General features: G+C 40.8%; 1 protein-coding gene across 1 annotated transcript in view; it reads left to right on the top strand.

Annotated features, from left to right (window-relative positions):
• LOC136586667 (collagen alpha-6(VI) chain-like) overlaps window positions 1-11,336 on the top strand; it is a 143,490-nt gene extending 132,154 nt beyond the window's left edge. Inside the window, exons 38-41 of the mRNA XM_066584829.1 lie at window positions 879-1,529; window positions 3,436-3,508; window positions 6,021-6,123; window positions 7,635-11,336. Coding sequence (XP_066440926.1) covers window positions 879-1,529; window positions 3,436-3,508; window positions 6,021-6,102 — 806 coding nt within the window. The 3' untranslated portion in view covers window positions 6,103-6,123; window positions 7,635-11,336. The remainder of the gene's footprint in view (window positions 1-878; window positions 1,530-3,435; window positions 3,509-6,020; window positions 6,124-7,634) is intronic.
• The last annotated feature ends 7,266 nt before the right edge of the window (window positions 11,337-18,602 follow it).

The following is an 18,602-nucleotide window of genomic DNA, read 5'->3' as shown; positions in this document are numbered from 1 at the left end:
GTTTAGGGGTCCATTTAGAACTGCCGATTTCTCGTTTGAACGAGTGAGCGATGTCGGAGCTCGCTTGTGCAACCTGTTTATACAGGCAGATACATCGTTGGCTTGTTCAAATGAGAAATCGTTTAGTCGTTCACAGAGTGATAAGTAAATGAGCCAACGATGATTTTTATGCCTGCATAAAATGAACGACGAGTGAAAAGCAAACAATTTATTGTTCATTGCTCGATCGTTGGCTGCATTTACCTTTTATCTTCAAACAATTATTCAAATTGGTGAAAATTAATGATAATTTTCATTTTAGCTCATTTGAATAATTTTTTGAAGATAAACATTCCGTGTAAAAGGGTCCTAATTAGGGATGAGCGAACGTACTCGGAAACGCACTACTCGCTCGAGTAATGTGCTTTATCCGAGTATCGCTGTGCTCGTCCCTGAAGATTCGGGTGCCGCTGTGGCTGACAGGTGAGTCTCAGCAGGGAGCAGGGGAGAGCGGGCGGGAGAGAGGGAGAGAAAGATCTCCCCTCCGTTCCTCCCCGCTCTCCCCTGCAGCTCCCCGCTCCGTGCCGGCACCGAATCTTCAGGGACAAGCACAGCGATACTCGGATAAAGCAAATTACTCGAACGAGTAGTGCTTTTCCGAGTACGCTCGCTCATCCCTAGTCCTAATAGTCAGAGATACAATTTAATAGTTTCAAGTCTTGAATGTGAATTCTTCTGAACGCATTTTAGTCGTGTGCTCCGACATATTTTTCGGCACAATTTTACAAATCTTAACATTGTTTATAGATTTTAATCCGTTTGCCCTTTTCACTCATATACAACTATTGTTTGATTCATCCTCCCTAAATTGTTGTTGTCTGTTTTTCTTCTGCTTTCAGATACATGTAAACCAGATGTATTCTGTGCCGAAAATAGTTCCGCCTTGAAAAAGGCAGCAATGGATGTGGGTTTTCTCCTGGATAGCTCTTATCATATGAAAGTTGATGAATATGAAGCATCAAGAAACCTTATTAGTACAATAATTGATGGGCTTGACATTCCGAACACTGGTGCGCGAGTGGCCGTGGTCAGTAGTGCGCCCCCTGGCTTCAACACAAGCAATCAAGGGAAGCCTTACCTTGAGTTTGATTTCTCAACATATAATAGTCCACAGCTCATGAAGAGACACCTCCAGCAAAACACCCATCAATTACGAGATCCTCCTTCTTTTGGACTTTCGTTGAAATGGATGCTAGAAAACATCATGTCTAAAACATCAGACCTGAAGAAAAATAAAGCCATCGTCATGATATTATCTGGAGAGACAAGCGAGTGGGATAAAGAAACTCTGAGGGAAGTTTCTTTGCAAGCCAAGTGTCAAGGCTTTGCTCTGTTTGTACTTTTCATTGGTAGAACATATGACAATAATGAACTGATGGAACTTCCAAGCACCCCGACAGAAAGTCACCTGCTGCAACTTGGTCAAGTTCACAAGCCAAATTTTGGATATGCCGCCAGATTTATCCGGGCATTTCTCAATTCTGTTAAATGTAAGTGTTCAAAATGTACCTGTATAGTTTGGTGTTTGAAGGCAGATAACACACAGGACATTATAAAAACATTGATGAGTTTACTCCCAGACTATGTTCTGAGTCCATTGTGAAAAAAGTGCACTATGAGGCTTCGGTCAGACGACCGTTTTTTGCCGCGATTTGCAGATCGCATGACAGAAGCGCATCCACAAATCGCGTGACCAGGGCCGAGGATTCGCCAAAAAATCTGCAGCTAGCAGCGTTTTCGGCGAAACGGGCCCGATCAAAGGAGCGTTGTCCGCCCATTGAAATTCAATGGAGCCGGCAATACAGCCGGCTCCATTGAAAGCAATGGGCTGCCGGCGGGCGCGGGATGAATTTTCGGGAAGGGCTTAAAAATATAAGCCCTTGCCTGAAAACCCTCCAAAAATCTGTCATTCAATAGCTGAGAGCTGCCCCTGATTGGTCCTTGCGCTGAGCCAATCAGAGGCAGCACTCACTCACCCATTCATGAATTCATGAATGGGTGAGTGAGAGCTGCCTCTGATTGGTGAAGGCTGTGACCAATCAGAGGCAGCGCATTCAGCAGGCGGGGATTTTAAATCCCCGCCTGCTGAATACTACACAGAGCAGTTCAGGAGAACTGCCGTCCGGCCGCGGCTGAACTCCGGCTGCAGGGACAAGGTGAGTATATATATATATACATATATATATATATATTTATTTATTTTTTTACACATTTTTGGATGGTTTTCAGGCAAGGGCTTATATTTTTAAGCCCTTCCCGAAAATTCATGCCGCGCTCGCCGGCAGCCCATTGCTTTCAATGGAGCCGGCTGTATTGCCGGCTCCATTGAATTCAATGGGCGAACATCGTTCTTCTCTGTCACAGCTGTTACAGCTGTGGCAGAGGAGAATGATCTTTATAGTATATGTTCTCAATGGGGTCGGCGCTGCTGCCACCGGCCCCATTGTGCGCATATATAGAACACAAGGAATCGCAGAACGCAGATAGGCGCGATCTGCGATTCATCGTGTCCTATAATTTATCGCATATCGGCATAAAAAGCGAACATGTGACCGATCTCATTGCGAAGCAATGGTTCTATATATGCGCAGATCGCATGCACATCCCCAAATTGTGGCAAAAAACGGTCGTCTGACCGAGGCCTTAGGGACATTTAACTCGGGACGGAATTAGTCCATGTGGACATTTTTGCATCAAAATGTTATCCCTATGGGTCTTGAAATCCGCACCTGCTAAAATCTGTGCGTTTACTTCCAAACCATACTTTTCTAATTGCAGTAATGTTAATTATAATGATTTATGGACTCTGAAGATCCTTAAAGAGTAACTACACTTTTAACTAATGGTTGACATATCATAGAGAGATGTGAATAGATTTGATCAGTGGAGATCCCATTGCTGAGACCCCCGCTGATTGGTAGATCACGGGAGCTGCAGCACTCACCCGAGCACTACTTCCAGTTGGCTGTCTGTTACTTTCCAGCTGAAGATGGATGCACAGTGGTGTATTGCTATATTTTGTAGACCTTTATGATGCCATCTGTAGCTGTCAGGAGAAGACAGCAAATAACAAATATGGCCGATGGGGTGTACCGCTGCAGCCCCCCTTTTTCTAGCAATCCGCTTGGGTTTCAGCAGCAGGACCTCCATTGATCAAACTTTTTGACATGTCACTAACAAAAAATGCATTAAAAACTGCACCAAATCTTGTTCAAGTCTAGCAATTAAACTCATTAACTAGTCGGACTTTAGCTTTTCAATTACTTCTTGGCTTTATTTAAAGGACATTACAAGATGAAGCTTGCATTGAAATGTCAGTGTAATATTTATTGCCTGCTTTCTTGCCTACTAGTTTTTATACAGTTCTTACCTGCATGTGTTCTGGTTTCCTTACAGTGTCAATAAACAAATATCCTCCAGCAGCCCTGAAAGCAAAATGTCCTAATGGAACCAGAAAGAAAAGATTGACGTGAGTATTTATTAGGGTGGTTTAACGTAGAATGTTTTTTGAAAAAGCACCACTGCAGTTTTTGGGGCAGTTTTTTGAGTTAATGCCAGAACTGGATACAGAAGAAGGAAGGATGTGAATTCACTATTGGCCTTGGCTCAAAAAATAACATAAAAAACTGCAGCATTTTTTCAAGAGTGTGTGAGACCGCCCTTTTAACTTGTTTGCTCCCTAAAGATGCATATAGTTAATGAACATCAACACTGAAGACTTGAGTTTTTGTGTCTCTTTTCAATTGTGTCAATGGGAGAACATCACGATCCCCTGATGCGGCTGTGATACTGGGATTCCTTCATCCCCGCAGGGATGTGTGGCAGTTTCCATGTTAAAACGCCTTGCATCCAGGGGTTTCCACATGGATTGCGAGGGCAAAATTGGCCTGTGATTCACAGTCCGATATTGCCCTCGCCAGTGTGAAGGAGCCCTGACTCTCCCTAGTGGCGCTGTTGGCTGAAGCACAATAGTGCTGCTAGACTTAACATAGGAACTTTGACCTGGCCTAATAGGTCACTCAATGTACCAAACTCAAACTTTATGATTTTACGGCCCTGGTGAGGATGTCACAAATCTAATCACACCAAAATCATCCCCCAAAGGTCACACAAAGGGGTCAAAGTGTGGTGCAAGGAAAAAACTGTAGGCTTTTTTATATTAGATTGATGTTTCATGGGAAGATCATAAATAAAGGAGGAAGGGTAATTACAACCCCAATTCCAAAAAAGTTGTAACAATTTCTAAAATGTAAACAAATGTAAATAAAAAAAATAATGCAATGATTTTGAATTCTCATATAACCATATTTAATTCACAATATAACATAGAACACATATCAGAAGTTGAAAGTAAGACTTTTTCCATTTCACTTTTTAAAAAAATGAACTCATTTAGATATTGATGTCAGCAGCAAAAAAGTTTCAGCAGGGGTAACAAAAGGCTGGAAAAGTAAGTTCTACTAATGAAAAACAGCTGGAAGGTCAATTTTCTACTAACTGACTGTGCATAAAAAGAGCATGTTAGAGAGGCAGAGTGTCTCAGAAGCACAGATGGTCGGAGGTTCACCAATCTGTGAAAAACTGCATCCGAAAATTGTGGAACAATTTCAGAAAATATTCTTCAACATAAAATTGTACAGACTTTGAATATCCCACCATCTACAGTACATAATATCAAAGGTTCTGAAAATCAGGAGAAATTCATGTGCACAACAAACAAAGCAGAGAGTCAGTATTGGATGCTTGAGATCTACGGGCACTCAGGCGGCACTGCATTAAAAACAGGCATGATTTTGTGATGCAAATTACTGCATGGGCTCAGGAATACTTCCAGAAATCATTGTCTGTGAACACAGTTCACCATGCAATCCACAAATGCAAGTTAAACCTGTATCATGCAAAGAAAAGCCATATATCATCACAATGAAGAAATCCCGGCGTCTTCTCTGGGCCAAGGCTCATTTAAAATGGACTGAAGCAAAATTGAAAACTGTTCTGTGGTCAGATGAATAAGAATTAGAAATTATTTTTTTAAAACTATGGACACCATGTCCTGTGAACTCAAGGGGAAAGAGACCATCCAGCTTGTTATCAGTGCTCAGGTCAAAAACCTGCATCACTGATGGTATGGGGTTGTATTAGTGTTTATGGCATGGGCAGCTTTCACATCTTGAAAGGCAATATCAGGCCTCGGTCAGACGAGAGTTTTGTTGTGTATGAATAAGTGCGCAAAAGGATCGCCCTTTGTGTGTGGAAAAAATTGCATGACTGGGTGAATTCCAGCTATTTGAAGTAGCCTGTTCACACGATCGGAGGTGCGTGGTGCATGTTTTCCAGCTCCCATAGGAGTCTATGGAAAGCACGCTCCAAAGATAGGATAGGTCCTTTCTTTGCACGCACTACGGAGCTTTAGATGTGAGTTGATAGATAGATATGTGACAGATAGATAGATAGATAGATAGATAGATAGATATGAGGTATATAGGGAGAGATAGATAGATAGATAGATAGACAGATAGATATGAGATAGATAGATAGATAGATAGATAGATAGATAGATAGATAGATAGATAGATAGATAGATAGATAGATAGATAGATAGATATGAGGTATATAGGGAGAGATAGATAGATAGATAGATAGATAGATAGATAGATAGATAGATAGATAGACAGATAGATATGAGATAGATAGATAGATAGATAGATAGATATGAGATAGATAGATAGATAGATAGATAGATAGATAGATAGATAGATAGATAGATAGATAGATAGATAGATAGATAGATATGAGGTATATAGGGAGAGATAGATAGATAGGGGATAGATAGATAGATAGATAGATAGATAGATAGATAGATAGATAGATAAATAGATCATTTTTATTGTTTTCAACCCCTTTTTTCTTTATATAGCTATAACTTACAAAGGGTAATATAGTTTAATGACTTGTTTTCTTCTTATGACTTCATAATTTAGATTAAAACAAGATAATTTGAAAATCAAGGCACCATCTCCTAAGGGGTCACATGGGAAGAGGCTCCAAAATATTAGACTTTAAAGACCAATTTCTAAGAAATGGGTAAGTATTTAAAAAATGAGTTAAAAGGTTAGAATAAAACAGCAGTAGTATCATATGTGCTCAGTGGACACTATTAAAATCGCCATCTTAAAGGCAACTAAATTACAATATGTGACAAACTAATTAGCAACAGTAAAAGGAATAATGACTAGGGATGAGCGAGTATACTCGCTAAGGCACTACTCGCTCGAGTAATGTGCCTTAGCCGAGTATCTCCCTGCTCGTCCCGAAAGATTCGGGGGCTGCCGCAGCTGACAGGTGAGTTGCGGCGGGGAGCAGGGGAGAGCGGGCGGGAGAGAGGGAGAGAGAGATCTCCCCTCCATTCCTCCCCGCTCTCCCCCGCAGCTCCCCGCCCCGCGGCGGCACCTGAATCTTTCGGGACGAGCGGGGAGATACTCGGCTAAGGCACATTACTCGAGCGAGTAGTGCCTTAGCGAGTATACTCGCTCATCCCTAATAATGACCCATTATGCTTTATTAAAGAAGTAAGTAATATTGTAAAATAAATAAGTCTGCCTATAAGAGATATCAAGAAGCAGGGAAAGCTTGTAGATACGTTATAGCAAATTGGACTTAAAGGGCTTTTTCCAATATCCAGGTGAACCATTCGGGTGACAGAGGGAACCCTCTGCCTCTGTTGGGCTTTTTAAATGCCGTTGTCAGAACTGACAGAAACATCTAAAGAGATAACTGCTGCAATTGGAGTTATTTCTGATCCCATCAGTTGCGGCCGGGAGTCAGCAGTCAAACAGCCAACCACCACCATATATAGAGAGGGGTTCAGCATCCAAGCCCACTCTACACAATGACACCTGACAGCCATCGAACATTTACAGTGTACGCCAACAAGTGTCAACAATGTTATAATGGTATAAATAAGGTCCAGCGCGGAAGTGATTTCTATTAGTAAACTTATCACAAGAACTATGGGCACAATCCTAAATTAGTTGGAGGAAAGATAAGAAGCAACATAAGAAAATATTTAATGAAAGACTAGTAGTTACTTGGAACAAATTGCTAGCTGATGTGGTTGGAAAACCAACAGTAAGTAAACTTAAAGGGTTATCCAGTAGGTGGCCATCTGGAAATAGCAGGGTCGGAGTGGAAGCTCTGATCCGAACCCTGTGTAGCATGTTAGCAAACACAGATAGTCAGCAGCACTTAAATGCAAAATAACCACTTAAGGTGAGGAGGTCTTTGAATCACGGTGCACGCCACACAGACCATGGACCCAAAAATAGTCATCCAAAAGTAAAAAATGTATGGAAGCAGAGAGATGCAGATTTAGGTGAAAAACCATGTGACCTTTTTCTGTCTGATACTTCTGCTAAAACTTTTACAATGACAATGCAGCTCTGTAAGAAAAATGTAAAAATGACTGTCTATTCAGATATAAGGAACCGTGCAGATTCCTAGAATGTCCTATACGTCTTGGAAATTTACTTTCATAACATTGTTCTGTAGTCACAATCAAAAACAACTTCATTTACTAAACTTCATTTTCTTTACAGGTAACAGAGGAAAATACTGAATCTCCTACATTCACACCGGACACTGATGACTATACAACGACTCAGTCTTCTACGAAGTCTTCTCCACGTCCAGTACTAACCAATTGTCACGTGCTCAGACCAATCATCACAGAGACTACTGCAGACGGCATGACATTCTAAAATGCTTCACTACTTAGTTGTGTTCTACGTTTATTAATGGTTCAAAGTGAATCATCATATTGAAGAATGATTTATTAATCCATCAGCATCTATGAGCTCCATAAACTAAACCATGGAGCTCATTGGAGCTGGAACCCCGAATTCAGTGATGGGACTATTATACTTACCCTCCTTGGCAATGTCCTCTTGCAAAGCTGCAGCTGCATGCAGACTGTGGACTACATAGGCATGTGCATTGATTGAGACTGGTCCTGCCATTGTATGCACAAGCCTATGTAGTCCACAATATTGGTTTACATTTACAGAAATTGCACTAGGCTGATTAAAGTTTATCTGATCAGTTATTTTGAGTGAAGCATGTTTTTGCTGTTCTTAACTTTCAGTGCTTTAGACATTTTATATTGTTAATATTACATTTACTGGACTATTGTGATATAAGAAGGATAGTCCCATTTTTAATTGGAAAAGTCAAAAGTAATTTTACACATCAGAAATTATTGCAAGGAAAACCTTTTTTAGTGAATCATACAAATTCCAGCCATTATTTATAGTAGAGGGGTAATAAAATGCAGAAATGTGATACATTATTGTGGCAACTTCATTGGTCTATGTTAGTTATTTCATTTTTATAACTGAAACCCAAAATAATTTCCATAATTGCAAAATATATTTGCTTATAAAATCAAAGATCAGATAAATATCTAGTAATTAATTGCTGGGATGTGTGTCAGATTGTGGGTTTTTGACAACTCCTTATTATTAGGAAGACTAGTAATTATTAGGAAATTGTATAGTACCAGTGTTTCTGGTGGCGCAATGAGCCACACAGCTCTGCTGCTTACACGTCACACACAGCTCTGCTACATGCATGTCATACACACACCACTGTTACATGTACATCACATACAGCTCTGCTACATACATTCTTCATACAAAAGCAGCACAGCAGAGTCCTGCACACACTGATCATGTGACCACTGGGCTCCTTCCACACAGGTTCTGTAAGCACACGGCTTCTGTAGGTGTTCGGTAGCATTCCATCCCCTACAAACCCCGTGGCTTCAGGTGATATTGAATACTAACGAACACCTAGCCGGACAGCAGCTGTGGGCTTACAGAACCTTTGATGATGTCACAGTCATGTGATCTGGGGCGAAGCATGTAACTCACTCAGGATGAAGAACCTTTGATGACATCAGTGTTTTGTGATCAGGGGCGGAGCATGTAACTCACTCACTCTCTGAAGGACAGATGGTCATTAGTAGTTTGATGTTTGACCTAACATTCCTAAAGACTTGGTGGTTGACAAAGAGGAAGAGAGAGTGGAAGGAATTCTCAGCAGTGACAAGATATCTATTGTAAAGAATAGATATTTTTCTGGATTATACGCTCTTGAGAAACTAATAAAAGTCTTCAAGAATGTTTCTCCAAACATCTTCCTAGCCATTTACTGCAAGGCAAACCTGTCTATTTAAGGAGACGCACTGGACCCCACCTTCTCCTCTCCTCTAAAGGAAGTAACTTGTTTTCATTTAAATACAGTAAATACTGTATTTAAATACGGAGGCTCTCCCTGAACTTCCGGAACAGTATAGGGATTAGGTGTATGTAGCAGCATCCTAATGAAGGCATATCTGGACAAATAGTGTGGGAGCCTGTCGTTTTAGATGGGTCCCCCACACCAGGTGAGTCCATCTCTTATTTTTTCCTGCTTTAAAAAACTATTAATTTTTTAGAGCGCAGCTGCAGATATTTATCTTAATTATTTGGAAGTTCTTCCAATGTTGAGTTGATAGCACACTGAAACCCTAGTTTTGACATTCCCTGCAGAATTCCCACAAAAATGATTCATCACATAGTTCTTATTGGAATCAATGGGCTATCCATATCAATGTAATGATATTCTAGGTTCCCCCAAAGTAAGAAATTGTCGAATCAGGATTGTGGGGATGTCATGGCATCTGGTGCATGCAGTCGTTTCAGCGCTGGGCGCTGACATAAGCACTTCTCTGCAGGTGAGTGGAAGGATTGGTTGGCTGGCAGGCATGTGTCCTAGCTGGCCAATCAGTGCTTGTCTGTGTTCATTTATTCCACCTCCTCCTCATGGAGGGCTCCGGTTATATTTGTTAGCTGTTGAATCTGGTCAAGTTGGTGGCTCCCATTTGCTCCATTCTCAGATAAGTCTGTTTGGTGAAAATACTAGGGTGTTGTTACATATCTCTCCTGACGGATTTGCTATAGTGTGCCATCTTGTGCATTACATGCTTGTTTCGATCTTTAGCCTATTATTTTTAGTTCTCTGCAGCATTAGCATCCCTATTTTCCATCTAGGGAAAGTTAGAGGCGCCCCATGTTTATGACATGGGGTCGCCTTCATCAGGATGGGTACTCTGCTTTCAGGTTGGGCCTCATTGTATTAGTAGGTTAGGGTCAGAGTTCCTGTTTCTCCACTCTTTGGTTCTATTATTAATAGCTGATGTTCTCCATATTAATATAGTGTGTTCATATCTGTCCTCTTTAAGACAACAGATTACATCCTATCCAGACGGGGTATTTTAGGTCCAGCTCAGACATAACAGCTCTCCTATGCAGTGCCTTATGCATGAAGAGCACACATTTAAGTGAACAACTCTAATATGGACTGAAGAAAGACATTGTGGCAGATTTACTAATTCTGACTAAAATTTAGATAGCGTAAACTTAGACAAGAAGATGCACCGTGTTCATTACAGTGGCACACACTGTGGTAGATTGGCACATTTTACCAGAAGGTAGATATTTTTTCTGTTCTTTATACCAACTCAAGGCTTACTTTGCACCATCATTTTGTACCAAAGAGTAGGTGCACACCATTAATAAATCTGGTGTACTTTACAAAGTCCCTAAGTCATGCGCCATTTTTTTATACACTTTTTAAAAATATCTAGTGAGGCACAAAAAGTATCTTAAGCACTTAAAAAATGTGGCAATGACATGGCACCAGAATTCATTCTCAATTTCAGCTTGTATTCTGGCCCATTTAGATTAGTAAATCTGCCCTAACATTCTCCACTCATGCTTTCCTACCCAAGTTACTATGTGTGGTATTCGTAAATTACAAGAATGGCAAAAAAGCTTTTCAAATGTATAAAAACCTCAAAAACCCAAAAGGCGTTTTTGACTTTCTTCTTCAATAGTTCAGTGGAACTCATAGGGATTTTTCCCATGTGACGGAATAGGCTGCACGGTGCACCACAAGCTGTGGTTGATTCCACACCAAAATCTGCAGACCATCTGCGAATTTTGATGCAGAATTGAAAATGGCTTAAAACCTATCTGCAGATTTTCGTGTGGAATTCTGCAGCTGCGGATTTGGCTGAGCCCTGTGGTGTAATTCCGTCTTGTGTGAAAAGTCCCATAGAGTTGCAGTCATTTAAACAAGTTGAACAATTTGCAATGTTCCAGTTTAAAATGATTAAAATTGGCAATATATTTGTTTTGATAAAACTTTGCAATTCTTCATAATGTGAATCTGCTGTTATAAATAAAAATCATGGTGTGATTGCATTTATTTCTTTTGGATTATACAATTAGACCTCTGCAGAAGAGCTCTGCATTATCTAGATCCAATTTTCTATGACAGCTTTTCATTACCCTAAAGAGGACCTGTCTGCTCCCCTGACATGTTTTGTTTAGCAAATTTTTGCACTTCTCATGAAATAACAATCCTGGAGTATCCTTGCATTTGGACTCTGCATTGTGCTGTTCCTTTGTTAGAATTTTAAGTCTCCACCCACCCTTCTTTTTTGCAAGCTAAACATTCCCAGATCCTTTAACCGTTCCTCATAGGACATGATTTGCAGACCGCTCACCATCTTGATAACTCTTCTTTGAACTTGCTCCAGTTTGTCTGTCTTTTTTAAAGTTGGGTGCCCAGAACTGGACCCAGTATTCCAGATGAGGTCTGACTAAGAAAGAGTAGAGGAGGATAATTACCTCACGTGATCTAGACTCTATGCTTCTCTTAATACATCCCAGAATTGTGTTTGCCGTTCTTGTTGCTGTATCACACTGTTGACTCATGTTCAGTCTGTGATCTAACAGTATACCCAAGTATTTTTCATAGGCACTGCTGCTCAGCTCAATTTCTCCCATAGAGTATGCACTTTTTTATTTTTCTTACCCACATGTAGGACCTTGTATTTCTCCTTGATAAATACCATTCTGCTAGTCACCACCCACTGTTCAAGCTTGTTCAGATCTTTTAAAACCCCCTCTCTTTCTCTTCTCTAGTATTAGCCATCCCTCCTAGCTCTATGTCATTGGCAAACTTGATCAATACCTTTCCAATCAGCTTTCCAAAACATTCCTCAATACCTTCTCAATCATTTATAAAAATGTTGAGCAACACTGAGGACAGGATAGAGCCTAGTGGTACCCCACTTGAGACATTCTTCCACTTGGATGTGCAGCCATTTATGACCACTCTGAGTACGATGACTCAGCTAGTTGTGAATCCACCTAACAGTTGCCTTGTCAATCTCATACTTGGCAATTTTTTCAATAAGTATGGTATGAGATACTTTGTCAAATACTATAGTAAAGTCAAGATATACTATATCCACCACATTGCCCTGATCAACCCAGTCAGTGATTCTGTCATGGAAGGAAATAAGATTAGTCTGGCATGACTTGTTCGTTACAAACCCATGCTGGCTCTGATTAATTATTCCTTTCTCATCCAAGTACTTGCATACATGCCGTTTAATAATTTGTTTAAAGATCTTTTCCATTATAGAAGTCAGGTTCACAGGCCTGTAGTTTCCTGGTTCCACCATTTTCCCTTTCTTGCCCTTTTCCAATCTTTTGAGACTTCTCCTGTTCTCCAGGAATTTTCAAAGATTATGGCGATACCAGATATGTTGGATTTTAATTTAAAAAAATTTATACTAAGGCCTCGGTGAGACGAGCGATTTTTTTTAGTGCATGAATAGCCGCGCTAAAAAAAATTGCACATCACATGTAAAAAAATTGCGTGAACGAGTGTATTTGCACTCACATGTCCTATCTTTTGTAGGTGCGTTTTTTTTAGCGCTTCCAGTAAACTTACATGTGAACACTTTCATTGAAAAGCATTAGTTCTAATAGAGCCACTTTTTAAGCGCGGTTAGTCATGCGCTAAAAAAATTGCTTGTCTGACCGAGCCCCAATAGGGAAGAAAACAAAAAAACTGGGGGGATTTTTTACATTTTTCTTTTTTTATACTATTTTTAACTTTTCTTTACACTTTTTATATCCCTGAAGGGACCTGAGCCATAGCTGCTATGATTGCTATGATAAAGCGATCATAGGCAATGGCAAAGTAGGACGCCTGTAACTGGCATCCTGTTGGCAACCCATCGGCCCTCTGTGATTGCATTGTGGAGGACCAATGGCGTCCCAGAGGGAGCGCACTCCCTCTGTGAGCCCTTTACATGCCGCAATGCTACATAAAAGTAGATAAAGAGTACAAAATCAAGCAAATGAGTCAAAAATCTTAGATTTTGTAATTTATTTACTGAAGAAACAATATGAGAACTTTTGCTTTCACTATCTGGTGTGACCCCCTTATGCAGCAATTAAACATTTCTGTTATTTGTTAGTCTTGCACATTGACTTGGAGGATATTTAGCCTATTCCTTCTTATAAAAGAGCTTTAACTCTCTTATGTTGGTGAGTTTTCTCCCATGAACTGCAACTTCAGGTCCTTCCACAACATTTCCATAGGATTAAGATCAAAACTTTAATTTGGCCATTGCAAAACTTTAACAGTATTCTTCTTTAACCATCGTTTTGTAGAACGACTTGTGTGCTTTGGGTCGTTATCTTTTTCCATGACCCACATTATCCTGAGATCCCGCTCACAGACAGATGTCCTTACATTTTCCTTTAGAATTCGCTGATATAATTCAGAATTCATTGTTCCATCAAGGATGGCAAGCCGTTCTGGTCCAGATGTAGCAAAACAGTCCCAAACCATGATAGTGCCATCACCATGTTTCTCAAATGATATGGGTTTGTAATACAGTGTTTTTCTTTCTCCAAACATAACACTTCTCATTTAAGTCAAGATGCTCTATTTTGGTCTCACAAAACATTATTTTAATAGCTTTTTGGCTTGTTCAGGTGTTCTTTAGCAAATTGCAGATGGTCTGCAATGTTCTTTTTTGACAGCAGCGACTTGCAATCCTGTCATGCACACCATTGTTGTTCAGTGTCCTCCTGATGGTGGACTCATGAACGTTAACATTAGCCAATGTGAGAAAGACCTTTAGCTGCTTAGAGGTTACCTTGGGTTTCTTTGGGATCTTGCAGACTATTATGCATCTGGCTCTTGGTGTGATCTTTGTTGTTCGACTACTCCTAGGCCTGATAATCATGGTACTGATTTTCCTCCATTTATTGACATTCTGTCTGACTATGGATTGGTGCAGTCTTTAGAGATAGTTTTATAACCTTTTCTAGCCCAATGAGCATCAACAACTCTTCTTCTGAGGTCATATATTACCAAGGCTTTTGTGATTAAAGTTTGGATACAACTTTAAAGAAGGACAAGAAGTTGAGTGCAACACAATTTTATTAATAACATTATCTGTCAATTCAATAATTCATATAGTGATATTCCGTACACTTTTGTTATCAATATAAACAAAGATTAAGTACTTACAACACCAAGGGGGCCCTGCAAACATCAGCTGACCGGACATCAATTGCGAAAGCACCAATGAAGACAGAGAACTCCTGGGAAATCCCAAAACTGCAACAGTAGTCCCCTAATCACAGGTACAGAGCTTCTGTCTCATTCGGGACTTTCCAACTTTTCATACACAGTAACGAACATTTTAGATAACCTAGCATCATATAAACAGCACATGTACACTGTGGAGGTCAGTGCTGATGCGTTATCAATCTGAAACACACATAGTCAGGAGCGGCCGATCGCAAATATGTGAGACAGAGTAATAAGACTTATTCCCAGACCATGGTGGTAGTACGCCCAGAGATTTACAAGACTACAAAATTCAATATGCGATCATACATGGTTGAAACAATACAAAATGATGACTTCAAATAGCCAGCTAAATATACTTTCTTTACACATCTTAAGGAATCTCTTTGTTTATGACATGATACTCTTCCACAAGCGTCTTGTGAAGATCAGACTTTGATAGATCTCTTCCCTGTTCTTTAAATAAAACAGGTTGTTCTCTCACATCTGATTGGCATCTCATTGATTTGAAACACCTGACTGTAATTTTTACTTTTAAATTATCTGCTAATCCTAAAGGTTCACATATTTTTGCTACTCACAGACGTGTGATATTGCTTAAAGGGGTTCTCTCGCGAAAGCAAGTGGGGTTATACACTTCTGTATGGCCATATTAATGCACTTTGTAATATACATCGTGCATTAAATATGAGCCATACAGAAGTTATTCCGGCTGGAATCGGCACATGTGACGGGGCGGAGCTACGCGATGACGCGTAGAAGGGGGGCGGAGCCAGAATGCCGCTCGTGCCGGACCGAAGAGATGGGAGAAGACCCTTCTGCGCAAGCGCGTCTAATCGGGAGATTAGACGCTGAAATTAGACGGAGCCATGGAGACGGGGACGCCAGCACAGGGAAGGTAAGTGAATAACTTCTGTATGGCTCATATTTAATGCACGATGTATATTACAAAGTGCATTAATATGGCCATACAGAAGTGCTTAACCCCACTTGCTTTCGCGAGACAACCCCTTTAATTTTCCTTCAATAAATACATAACAAAGTCTAAGCTTATTTGACTTATTTGTTTGATTTGGTTGTCTTTATCTATTTTTAGGAATCATGTGAAAATCTGATGTAGCTTTAGGCTCACAAAGGGAAAACCCTAAGGCCGGCTGTCCACGGGCGATGTGGTATCCCGCAGCGAAGCTCTGGCGCGGGAGCCGCCGCCCAGGAGCAGAAGCCACCGGCGAATCTCTGCCGGTCAGCCCTATCTAATAGATAGGCTGACCGCGGAGAATCCGGGCAATTCTCAGCATGCTGCGAATTGCCCGCCGCAAGTGGAGAATCGTAATGATTCTGCACTCGTGGACAGGTGCCGGCGCTTTCCATAACAATGCTATGGGAAGCGTCGGTCGGCCTAAAACTTAATTTTTATTATACTTAGTTTAAAATTAAGAACGGGGCTAAAGACAGACACACAAAAAGACAGGAAAAAAATAATCAAAAGGTTGGCTTCCTAATCGAAGAAGGTAACAATTTCATATTGGGCAACCATCGAAGCTCAAGGATAAAAGGTGTTCCTAGTGTGACCCAAGGGGGTCACTTTACTGGCTGGAATAGAGGATATGTTTATGCTCTACCAGTCAGTACTTGCTCCATAGTTTTGTCACCATGTAGGAGGGTGCGTCCAGAGATAGAAGAAGGTAGGCACACTCCCTGCAATATATTTTTAGGTTACTGTTATACTCCTAATATAGATAGATTTCTGTCGAGTTGATAACCTACTCTAGAAAAAAAAACACACACTTCAGAAAATATATCTTTCTGGAAGAATCTACCCTGAAACATAGATTCCAGCTGAGAGCCACCAAAAGAAGAAACAGTGGGATGTACCCCCATCCATCACCCCCCTCCCCTTCCCTTTTTCCCTCCCACCTCCCCCCCCCCCCCATATTCATTATCATGCCTTCACAATTTTGAGGGTATGAGTTTGCTAACTAAAAAGTTACATTGAGTTTCAGACAGTTGATTGGCAATGTTTTGATATGGAATTCTTAGCGAGGATAATACGGTTATAGGAAATGTCATGCTTAAGAATTCAGGAAGTTACTGTCTTTGATATTGTATGCTCTGAACAGTATTGTAATTGTAGGCTATATGAAAAATGTATGTTGATATCAAAGGTTCATTGAGACATGACAAGTTATTATATGTGAAATTGATTTGAGACTTTAATAAAAAAGAGATTTAACACCAAAAAAAAGTAGCAGCAGGCATAACACCAAGTACTGCCTGGGAGTGAGATAATGAGTAAACGACTAGCCCCCTCTAGTAATAGGGACCGGTATTTATATGCACAAGACCGCTGGTGATAGGCTAGCTGAAGAACTCCACACCATCAGCCAACCAAACCAACCAGCCAAACAGCGTGCTCCTGGAAACCCATAGACCTGCAGGTCCCAGGAGCACAATGTGACAACCTGGACATTAAAAGACACAGGGCACAAATAATCATCAGATTTACATATGCTTAACTCAAGTAACACGTTTAGAAAATTATAAACATTTACATGCTCCACTTGAAAAACCTTAAATTACCATTGTAAGGCCCAATGTCCACGGGCGGATTTGAATTGCGTGGGACATCCGCGCGGACGATCCACAATTCAAGCCACCCATAGGGAAAAATGCACGTCCGCAGCTGAATTAAAACATGCGAATTTCATTTACGGATTTTTGGATGTGGAAATCAAATTACAGCATGCTCCATTTCAACACGGCTCCCGCACGGACGGCTTCCCTTGAAGTCAAGGGAAGCGTCTGATCCGTGGCCCGTCCGAAATTTAACTTAAGGACGAGCCGCCAATTCCATGGTAAAGCAGAAACCCTCTACTGCAAATGTGCACCGGCGCTTCCACACACATCCGCAGTAAAGAAAAATAAAGACTCGGACAGGTACGCACGGTCCTCGGCCGCAGGCAGGGTCGGATTCCACTGTAGGTTCCCGCATGCGTAATCCGACCTGCCGGTGGACATGAGGCCTAAATATATGGAGTTCAACACACGAATACACAAAGAAATGCAAGTAGACGTGACTGGAAGGAAACGTTTTATAAAAGTTGGTAAAATATTTCAAAAACAAGAAAGAAACTTAAGTGTTTAATTTCTAACATCTCAATATAACATTTTACAAATGTATCTACACAGCTTAACCGGAACATGATATTTTCCAAAACCTCAACTATGCAGCAATGTAGAGCTGATGCACTACTGCACTCTAGTGGAAGGATGGAAAGGTGCATCCTTATTACAGAGCAGTGAAAAATAAGGAACATTATCAAATCTTAGTTGGAACATGCGGTATATCACATTACTTCATCAACACAGATCATTTCTGGTAAGAGAGAGAGAGATAGGGAGACAAAGAAGACAGAGACAGTGAGAGACAGAAGAGAGGCAAGCTGTTTAATGACTATGCCTATAGTTTAATATTGGTATTCATGCAGGTACATTTCTCCTAAAGAGTCCTTAAGAGTGATACTTTTGTGCCTATTGGAATCAATGGGTGGTCTGTGGAATGTGCTGATATGCTGGGACCTTCAAAGGAAGAAAAGCTCTTTGTAGCTGCTCTTGACTCACTAATTATTGTCAGTCCTGAATGACTGACCTCTTTGTACAATGAACTAACTAATACTGCATTTTAAAACTGGACTTCTAAATCAAACAACCCTTCTAAAGTGAATGTCTGATTTAAGCCTCATTTAGACGGGAGGAATGTCAGGCAAACGATGCCCGACACTCGTCCTTGCACATACTCGCTCTCATGCTGCTGCACGGGAACTAGTATCGCTGGCTCACAGCAGGGAGGCTGGAGGAGATTTCACTACTCTCACTCCCCCAGCCCTCTCCATTGACTTAACATAGCGGCCGTTCACTACTGAACAGCTGCTATTTACACTGAACAATCATTGCTCAGTGTTGCATAAACGATGGACGATGAGCTGATTGCTGATCGTTCAGTGTAAATAGCGGCCATTCAGTATTGAACGGACACTATTTTAGGTGAATGGAGAGGG

The sequence above is a fragment of the Eleutherodactylus coqui genome, chromosome 12 (assembly GCF_035609145.1).
Source record: "Eleutherodactylus coqui strain aEleCoq1 chromosome 12, aEleCoq1.hap1, whole genome shotgun sequence".
NCBI lineage: Eukaryota > Metazoa > Chordata > Amphibia > Anura > Eleutherodactylidae > Eleutherodactylus > Eleutherodactylus coqui.
This window is presented reverse-complemented; position numbering and strand designations above follow the sequence as displayed.